At 39.1% G+C, this 10,558-nt stretch overlaps 1 protein-coding gene across 2 annotated transcripts in view; it reads left to right on the top strand.

Annotated features, from left to right (window-relative positions):
• cfap206 (cilia and flagella associated protein 206) overlaps positions 1-10,558 on the top strand; it is a 28,663-nt gene that overhangs the window by 10,747 nt on the left and 7,358 nt on the right. The window contains exons 9-13 of one of the 2 annotated variants that reach the window (XM_034076185.2): positions 2,117-2,257; positions 3,495-3,688; positions 3,934-4,077; positions 4,930-5,178; positions 7,980-8,751. In XM_034076185.2, coding sequence (XP_033932076.1) covers positions 2,117-2,257; positions 3,495-3,688; positions 3,934-4,077; positions 4,930-5,151 — 701 coding nt within the window. In that variant the 3' untranslated portion in view covers positions 5,152-5,178; positions 7,980-8,751. Of the gene's footprint in view, positions 1-2,116; positions 2,258-3,494; positions 3,689-3,933; positions 4,078-4,929; positions 5,179-7,979; positions 8,752-10,558 lie in introns of those variants that run through there. The other variant, XM_034076184.2, reaches the window with a different exon arrangement.

Below are 10,558 nucleotides of genomic sequence, written 5' to 3'. Positions count from 1 at the left end.
TTGTCTTGTCTTGTCTTCTCTTATCTTGTCTTGTCTTATCTTCTCTCGTCTTGTCTTATCTTGTCTTATCTTGTCTTATCTTGTCTTGTCTTATCTTGTCTTATCTTGTCTTGTCTTATCTTGTCTTATCTTGTCTTATCTTGTCTTGTCTTATCTTGTTTTATCTTATCTTGTCTTGTCTTATCTTGTCTTATCTTGTCTTATCTTGTCTTGTCTTGTCTTATCTTGTCTTATCTTGTCTTATCTTATCTTATATTTTCTTGTCTTATCTTGTCTTGTCTTATCTTGTCTTGTCTTGTCTTATCTTATCTTGTCTTGTCTTGTCTTATCTTGTCTTGTCTTATCTTGTCCTGTCTTATCTTATATTTTCTTGTCTTATCTTGTCTTATCTTGTCTTGTCTTGTCTTATCTTGTCTTATCCAGTCTTATCTTGTCTTATCTTGTCTTGTCTTGTCTTATCTTATATTTTCTTGTCTTATCTTGTCTTGTCTTATCTTGTCTTGTCTTGTCTTATCTTATCTTGTCTTGTCTTGTCTTATCTTGTCTTGTCTTGTCTTATCTTATCTTATCTTGTCTTGTCTTATATTTTCTTGTCTTGTCTTGTCTTGTCTTGTCTTGTCTTATCTTGTCTTGTCTTATCTTATATTTTCTTGTCTTATCTTGTCTTGTCTTATCTTGTCTTATCTTGTCTTATCTTGTCTTGTCTTGTCTTATCTTGTCTTATCTTGTCTTATCTTGTCTTGTCTTATCTTATATTTTCTTGTCTTATCTTGTCTTGTCTTATCTTGTCTTGTCTTGTCTTGTCTTATCTTATCTTGTCTTGTCTTGTCTTATCTTGTCTTGTCTTATCTTGTCTTGTCTTGTCTTATATTTTCTTGTCTTGTCTTGTCTTATCTTGTCTTGTCTTATCTTGTCTTGTCTTATCTTATATTTTCTTATCTTGTCTTGTCTTATCTTGTCTTGTCTTATCTTATATTTTCTTGTCTTATCTTGTCTTGTCTTATCTTGTCTTATCTTGTCTTATCTTGTCTTGTCTTGTCTTATCTTGTCTTATCTTGTCTTATCTTGTCTTGTCTTATCTTATATTTTCTTGTCTTATCTTGTCTTGTCTTATCTTGTCTTGTCTTGTCTTATCTTATCTTGTCTTGTCTTGTCTTATCTTGTCTTGTCTTATCTTGTCTTGTCTTATATTTTCTTGTCTTGTCTTGTCTTGTCTTATCTTGTCTTGTCTTATCTTGTCTTGTCTTATCTTATATTTTCTTATCTTGTCTTGTCTTATCTTGTCTTATCTTGTCTTATCTTGCCTTGTCTTGTCTTGTCTTATATTTTCTTGTCTTGTCTTGTCTTGTCTTATCTTGTCTTGTCTTATCTTGTCTTATCTTGTCTTGTCTTGTCTTGTCTTATCTTATCTTGTCTTGTCTTATCTTGTCTTATCTTGTCTTGTCTTGTCTTCTTGTCTTGTCTTATCTTATATTTTCTTGTCTTATCTTGTCTTGTCTTATCTTGTCTTGTCTTGTCTTATCTTATCTTATCTTGTCTTGTCTTATCTTGTCTTGTCTTGTCTTATCTTGTCTTGTCTTATCTTGTCTTGTCTTGTCTTATATTTTCTTGTCTTGTCTTGTCTTGTCTTATCTTGTCTTGTCTTATCTTATCTTGTCTTATCTTATCTTGTCTTGTCTTATCTTGTCTTGTCTTTTATTTTCTTGTCTTGTCTTGTCTTGTCTTATCTTGTCTTGTCTTATCTTGTCTTGTCTTATCTTATATTTTCTTGTCTTATCTTATCTTGTCTTGTCTTGTCTTATCTTGTCTTATCTTGTCTTATCTTGTCTTGTCTTATCTTATCTTGTCTTGTCTTATCTTATCTTGTCTTATCTTGTCTTATCTTGTCTTGTCTTATCTTGTCTTATCTTGTCTTATCTTATCTTGTCTTGTCTTGTCTTGTCTTGTCTTATCTTGTCTTATCTTATCTTGTCTTGTCTTGTCTTATCTTGTCTTGTCTTGTCTTGTCTTGTCGTATCTTGTCTTATCTTATCTTGTCTTGTCTTGTCTTGTCTTGTCTTGTCTTATCTTATCTTGTCTTGTCTTATCTTGTCTTATCTTGTCTTGTGTATTCCAGATGAGCGTATAGTCCCAGCTGAGATGAACACCCAGGAGTGGCTCCTGCCTGAAACCACAACCAGCTTTGATGAGCTGCCGCTGCAGTATAACGGAGTGTGTGGCTACTCACTAGTGACCAGAGACGGGCTGCTACTCCCAGGTACTGTTCTCATGATACACCAGTGTGTCAGCAATATATGGACGTTGTCAGTCTCTCCACGGCATTCATTGTGTTGCATTAGCTTTAACTCAAGATGTGATTTTAGACGCAAAAGAACAATTCTAACTCTGCCTACTTTCACACTTTCGCACATCTGGCCAATGTTTGCATGAAGTGGGCGATTGTTAAAACGTCTGTTTTTGTCTTGTTCCTAGTTTTTTGGTTGTTCTTTTTGTTTAACTTTGCCTGCCCCGCAGTTTTTGTGTTTTTTAACAGCTTTTTATCTTAAAGGTCCCACGTCATGCTTTTCCGGTTACTACCCGTCCCCTTGTGTTATGTAGCTTGTTCTGCATGTAGACGGTCTGCAGAGTCAATAACCCTCAAAGTACACCCTGTAGCGAGTACAACTCTAACACAGAGAAGACCTGTCTGTGCCGCCCCAGAACGCCTCGTTGGACATTTCTCTTTTTCTTCCTGGGTATGGTGACGTGGACCCATTGGTCCATTTGGGTATCCGTGGAGCTCTTCTCACACACACACTCTCTCTGCGGCGAAACTGTGTTACACTGTAGGTGCGCCGCCTTTGGGGGTGCGGGTGCTAGTGGAGTCTCACAGATAGGGGTGCTGCAGCCCCCTCAGCATCCCCCCCCTTCCCGCGTCCATTCGCGACGTCTTGCTGTCTCGCAGACCCAACGGGAAATGAACCCAGCTCACACTGTGCTCATGGGGGGGGGGGGGGCAGGAGCTCCAACAAGCCGTTCAGGACAGAGAGTGAACACACAGACTATACAGAGATGCTGTGAGAAACCAATGTGAGTTTGGAACATTGAACAATGTACATCTATTCTAGTAGACAATGGAACTATGATCTGTAGAACTGGCCATGACACGGGACCTTTAATAAAGCTTGCCTTATGTTTATATTCATTTAGCTGCCTCCTCTGTTTTTATGCACCAGTTAAGAATATCGCCTGAAAGATCCTCTGAGATCGCCTGCTCCAAATCCTCTTCCCAAAGAGCCTTCACAGAGTTTCGAGAGGTTGAAGATAGGGTTTGGATTTGATTCTAAATCTATGCGATCATGCCTTTCATAAGGGGGAACCTACCTGAGTGAGAAGACATCAAGAGGCGTGTCGAACTGAAGCCTTGTTTTTGAAGGGTTACTTTATGATAAGCACCGTTTATGTAACTGTCTGTTCTTGAAGCCTATGTCTCATCATTGACTCCTCTGTTGCAGGCTACCCACACATCGGAGTCTTTCATCACGAGGAGAAGCTCTATGTGTTCAGCTCCAAAGAAGCAGCGTTAGCATTTGCCTCCAGTCCGGGGGACTTCATTGCAGAGGTAGCAGAGAAAGCCAAGCTCTCCCCTGAACTCATCCAGCTCCTCCAACTCCACCGACAGTTCTCCTGCGTCAGTTCTTACTCAGAGGTCAGCAGCCTTCAAGCACTCTCAATGCACACATTCATTTATTCTGTGTATGTACAAATGTGACATATTGCCAAGTATATTCGTCTAATTTCTAGTCAGAATATGTCTGCACCTGATATCAGACATAATAATGTAAGAATTAATATTGCAGTGAGATATACAGTGATGATTTTTGTACTTCATGAAAACATGTTGCAGCCACTTGTTCCACTATCTGATTCTATTGTGTTGCTGTGATTTTGTAGTTGCAGCCAGGAGAGAGTTTATTGGTGAAGCCCATCACTAAGTGTGAGAGCGGCACACAGACAGACATCCACCCATTGGAGACAAACATCGACAAGTCATACGAGTGGAATGAGTGGGAGCTGAGAAGAAAAGCTATCAAACTGGTGAGACAGAATACAATACGAATGAATCAGGGAATGGGAGTGTGACGTTTTCAGGTCGGCCATCTTTGGAGGATATCAGTGAAGGCAACTTATTGACTTTATCTGTACAGCGAGCAACTGTTAAACTTTAAACCTTGTAGACCTGGTCAGAAGGCACTCTGTGACAGCTAATCCCAAGACAAGCAAACAAAAAAGGACCAAGGGCTTAAACTTTATTATATTCCAACATGCAAAGGTAATGAGGAAGACGTAGCCGACATCAGCAAGAGACGGAGAACGTGAGGGTGGTAGAAATCTACTGACTGTTACTGCAAGTGTTGAAAAGAATTGCTGAACTACAGTAACACAAACCACTACACACGGAAATCATTTCAAACATGAGATCTAGCAGAATATATCAATATTCCGAGACATTGAAGGTCCTGTACCCCCAGTGTGTTTATTAGACATGGGTCTTCAAACATTGAAACATTTTGAATTGGTGTAGGGGCTAACTCCAAACGGCAGAGAGGTGCAAACATCAGTGATCGGTCCGTTCTTATCTTAATTCATAAACACTTTAATTTAGTCAAATAAAGCTTCTCTGACTCAGTCTCAAGATTCTATTTTAAGTATTTATCTTTTGTGCGGACTTTATTCATTTCAGATGCAAAACTGTTGAAAGATGACTGATGAGAGCTGATAGATATTGACGCCTCATGCTGTTGCTATAACCGCTATCCTCCAAAGATGACAGCGCCGCCCTATTGGGCACAATGGTTAAGAAAAATAAACATATTCACAATACTTAAGAATCAAGCTATATTATATGCAAAAGAAATGTGGCCATTTCATTTTTTAACATTATCCCAGGCTGATCTGCGGACCAAAGAGACACGGTCGATGCAGACTGATCTGAGCCACAGGAGGCGGGAAACCACCACGCAGACCTGGCCGCCCAAAGACGCTGCCACTCAGAGCAAGAGAGACGGGGACAGCAGCGTGCCCAGACCTCAGGTGTACCTGGCCGGCCTGAGGGGACAGAGAGACGCACACGTGGTCAAAATAAACCTGACCCGGCCCGTGGACCAATAAACAGGGATCTGAAACGTCAAAATAAAAGTTAGTGGAAGCATGTTTTTGTTTTTATTCATTCTGCTTTTGATGAGGACTGGAGGACTTTATAAAATACAAAAGCATAGCCAGGTGGTTAAAGTGTTCCTGTGAAGGAAAGTTCTGATCAGCAATGTGAATGGAAGAAATAGAAGACTGGAGTCCACTTTACATCAAACACCGGAGTTTATTGAAAGTCCACGGCCGGAGCATTGACAAGATTTCCACACAACTTCCTCATGTAAATCCCAAGCCAACACTCAAGTTTACACAGAAACACAGCGCAAATCTACACAGAGAATATAGGAGTGGCCTATATTCGCGCTCTTTCCATCCTAATCGATACCAGACATGTTTAGAGACAAAGAAAGTCTGTTAAAGTCATCTGCGCGCATGGTCCACACTCCCCCACAGGAAGGCAGGACCTTTGACCTGTGCCCTGCTCTAAGTTGCAGGCAGGACACATAGGAAAACACTAAAATTCTCCCCTGCACAGATCTCATTAAAATATTCTCTAACAGATCCACTCTTTTATCAATTTATTGATAACCAATTAACATTAGTCTAAGAATATTTCAGTCACTACTTAAATCAAATAAAACGTCCTCAGAGTTGTGTGGATTCCCATTTACATTAATTACATCAAAAGCAGAACAAGATTGAAACAGTCAATCACAATGGTTGATACAGACAACCACAATGGAAAAGTCATCTCTCTTCAGTGTTTGATTTCTTTTGTCAAAAAGGCACAATAATAACACACATGTAATACAAAAATATAATAGTAAAATATATGTTTCAAAAACAAGATCTTTTATCATTTATCACTCAGTTAATCTCATTCATCAAACACAAATTCAAAATCAGCTTACATCTTAAAGATTTACTTCAAGGCAATTACTTATTAATACTAGGGCTGTCAGTCGATTAAAATATTTAATCGCGATTAATCGCATGATTGTCCATAGTTAATCGCGATTAATCGCAAATTAATCGCACATTTTTGATCTGTTCTAAATGTACCTTAGAGGAATATTTTTCAAGTTTGTAATACTCGTATCAACATATGAGTGGACAAATATGCTTTATGCTAATGTTTATTATCATTTGAACAATGACAAATATTCTCATGAATATTAAACAACAACCTCTGAACATTACAAATATTCGCCTCAATTCAACCTGGAACCTCTCATACAATACAAAGTGTGTGTGTGTGTGTGTGTGTGTGTGTGTGTGTGTGTGTGTGTGTGTGTGTGTGTGTGTGTGTGTGTGTGTGTGTGTGTGTGTGATGGATCGTTGGAGCTATGTGCAACTCAAGGCATATTATGCTCGAACGGGAGCTGCCTGGACGCTGCAATCATGTTGCACTATCCGAGCTGAGTGTGCTGACTTCTCCTACAATGTCCCGCTGTCTGGCTTCCTGCATAAAGTCAAGTGCTCGGCGCAGTTGTGGTGAAATGTCGCTCCTCTGTTTTCATTTAAACAGCTCCTTATATCCGTTAGCGCAGCTAGCTAGCACCAGATGCTAACAACAACAATGCACGTAAGGTCTCTCTCTCGCTCGCTCGGGCCACACATACACATCAGCATCAGCTTGGAGATGGTATTTTAAACTCGATGCGCTCTGAAAAAAATACACATGCGTTAATCGCGTTCAAATAATTAGTGGCGTTAATTTTTTTTTTGCGTTAACGTGTTATTAACGCAATTAGAATGTAGGATTATAAGAAATCCAATTGAGGTATAAAATCAGAATCATAAGGGATCCAGTTAAGATTCACAGTTAAGGTATAAATTCACAGTGATGAATCGATCAATCTGTAATCTGTAAAGGTACAGTGTCCTCAATCTTTAACATTACTTTACGTTTACTTCAATACACTTATTCAAGAGTAAGGCACTTTACTACATACATTTTATTCAAATACATTTGTTCAAAATCTGAAAAGGAAAAGTCAGACATTTTATTGTAACAACCTGAGGAAGGAAAAATCAAAAACATCTGTTCTTTATTCAAGAAAAAATCAAAACATCTATTCGTTTGAAACCGTCAGGCAGGTAATTTTTATTTACTGTCTCAACAATGAGAGAGACCAGACCCTTGTACTGTAACGGTTTATCAGAGTTTGTTGGATAAGAAGGAGTGTAGCAGTCCTCAGCCTCATCGCTAATTCTAGATTCAATATCGTTCCAGCTGACTGATTTATAGTCCGCTCTTGCAAAAGGAATTGGGCTAAACATAGGAGAATGCATAGATTCTGGCATATTTTGGCACAGCCAACAGTTGCTAATATTGCGTTCATGTGCGTAGTCTAACATTAAACTTGCTGCAGAATTAGTTTTAGTTCGTTTAAAAGGAGTGATTTAAGGCCTTTTTGAAAAATCTACATCACCTGCTGAGTATTTAAGTGGAGTGGATAGAACATTTGTTTTTCTATCTATATTTAGCATGCAGTAGCACCTGGATTGGGTACCTGGTAATCTGGTTTCCTCGTTGTACATTTTACCTGGTAATGATTAAGGATAGTAACATTGTCTGTTATAATATTAGAAATATCTTATTGTTCAATACCTTATAAATCTGAAAATATCAATTAATTTATTTTGTTTAGTGTGAAAGTGTAATCTGATCTGACAAAATATATTTGTCACCACTATTTAACACATATCTGTTCATCGGAAATATAAAAACAATCATTAATTGTACATCTGTAATCATCTGGTCATTCAATTCAAATGTTATCTTTGTACAAGAGCTCGAAGAACATGTCGTCCTGACTCGTTCTCCTCCTTTCTTTATGACACAGAATGTCTGGTGTGTGAAGGCATCCCGATACTGTAGATTAGCACTGAGGTGCTGATTGGCTCAAAACTCTTCTTCACCAGAGCGCCCTATTTCAAAACCCCCCAATTGCTCTGCTTTTTGTGGCTCATTCAGTGAGCACTTTATGATCTCCCAGTGAACCAGAGGCTCATCTGCCTGCATTCCTTCTGCTATCTGCTTGAGAGCAGAGCCTATTCCAAGTGGCACATCCAGATGCCCCGACCCGTGATGGAAGATGTTTAGGAAGAAATCTGCCCCTCCAAGAAACATGGAGCCTCTGAAGCCATCGCTCGTCCTGCAGAGTTGTCTGAGCAGAAAGATGAAGAAGCATCCCATCCCATCAGAAAGTTGAAGATTAGAATCCCCTCATCTCGAAAGACCTCGTGCCTCCTTGCCCGTGGATGGGGGTGCCCTCTGCAGCCGGAGAGTGTGACCCTCTCTCTCTGACCCTTGGCCTTCAGAGCCGTCCTAGTGATTGGGTTAACACTTGATAGGGATGTTTTCCTGAGTGCAGACAACTCAAAGTAATGGATTAGCACATTATCATTCAATTACAAAAATAGGATAGGCCCCTCAGAATTATTTGGGAGCCTTCCTGACACATGCACACGCATACATGTAAGGTTTGTGTTAGTCATTTAACATGCAAGAATCATATACTCATCAGTCCAAAGCAGAGACATTGTATTTTAAGTTAAATGTGAGCTAGTCCCTGTGGATATAACCCGTTCTCAATGATTCTAAATGTTATATTAATTCACCATTTACCGTTTGATAAATGATTAGTTTATCAGAAATACATTTCCTCTTCCATAAAACATAGGTTTGAGAAATGAATGTTTCAATATGAGATAAATTACTCAAATATAATTGACTCTCCCCTCCCTTTTCTTACATATGTCACATAATGTAATAACAACGTAGGAGTCTATTTAAACATGGTATCGTCTATAAGCTATTAATCAAGAAGACTCAGTATTAGCACGCAACTTGCAAATAACTCTTCTCTCTTTCCTATCCCTCTCTTATCCTCATCTCTCTATTCTCTCTTCCACATCCCTCTCACATCCTCATCTCCCATCTCTCTCACAGCTCTCTCTATTCTCTCTTACTTCAGTTAGATATGAAATAAAACATAGGAGTCCATGTAAGCATGGTAGAGGTCATAATCCATCACTCGAGAAAACTCAGTATCAGCTGTGCAAAAAACTAACAAAAACAATTGTGAGAACCATATATTATGCAGGAAATGCATACCTTTGTTGAAAAAACAAAGCATCTCTGATTTGGGAGGAAAAGCTTCAACCCCCTTAACATCTGAGTTACCACTGAAGGCATAGCATGAATGATAGTGGGCGTCTGAGGGTGTCTTTACTGAGAAATGTCAAACAAATTCAAAATCTTACATTTGAAAACAGGTTTGCATTCCTCCACTTAAGGTGACGTTATCATTGGAAACAATAAAAACAAACTATTTTGATATAGAATCTATAAATTGAATCGTTAGAGCAGAACAGAATGGTTGTATTTTTAGCCTAAGCTCCATGTAGCCTCGAGTTTCACCTGGTGGAAACATGGTCTATACAGTAAGAGGCCCCTGACATCAGGCCTATACCAAAATAGTAGGGGCATTTCACAGCTTGCCAATCTTACAGGCATCCTCTGCATAGCAGTATGGATAGCATTAAAAAAACAAACAAACCACTCCGTGGTAACGAGAGTCATATTTCTGACCCTTATGCCCTAAGTGAAGCCGTTAGTCTCATCTGACTGACCCAAGGGTTTGGTGCTGGTGTGACAGTTCCAAGTGTTTAGAGCAGACGTCAAGCTTTCAGTTCATGGCTCGGTGGGGGGGAAGCAGACCCATGGGAGACAGTATCAGCGGCTTGTAAAGTTCAGTTTGAGTAATGTCATTCTCTCTGTGAGCAGGAAATGGTGTCCATTCTCGGACCAGACCATTAATGTCATGTAGCGCAGCCATAGCATCTCTGTGACTGCACTCAGACGGACGGTAGCAGGGCAGAGCTGGGTGACTTTTTAGTGAAGTCGTCCGAAGCCATAGACAACAAACGGAACACAGGGTCATCAATGTCTCTCTTTACCAGTGGCTCAATCATAAAACAAATTAGTGGGAAAAATGTGGAACACTAATCCATCATGTGAAATGTTAAGAGTTAATTTAAATAATTACTTATGGGTTGAAATCAAATTATCATTCATATTAGAAACTAAAGTCAGTTAAAATAGGATTTGCACGGATCAGAATCTAATCAATACACCATTTTCCCAGCTCTGTAATGAAAGGATAACAAGCAGGGATGCAAACTTGTCACCTTTTGAATCCAAAATAGGTCGTTTGTGTGATTCATGTAGATCTGCTATACAAATATTTATTTGGGGTATGGGCAAGGTTGCCAACTTTGGGTACCTGGCTGGAGTGAGATTTCGATATCATGGGTTTAATTACACATATGCGCACGAAATGACTGCTATCGTGTCAGTAGCGGGACCTTAGCATATATTTAGGATATATATATAATATATATACAAATACACAATATT

The sequence above is a fragment of the Pseudochaenichthys georgianus genome, chromosome 24, assembly GCF_902827115.2.
Source record: "Pseudochaenichthys georgianus chromosome 24, fPseGeo1.2, whole genome shotgun sequence".
Classification (NCBI taxonomy): domain Eukaryota; kingdom Metazoa; phylum Chordata; class Actinopteri; order Perciformes; family Channichthyidae; genus Pseudochaenichthys; species Pseudochaenichthys georgianus.
The sequence above is the reverse complement of the archived record's forward strand: the minus strand, read 5'-3'. Positions and strand labels throughout refer to the sequence as shown.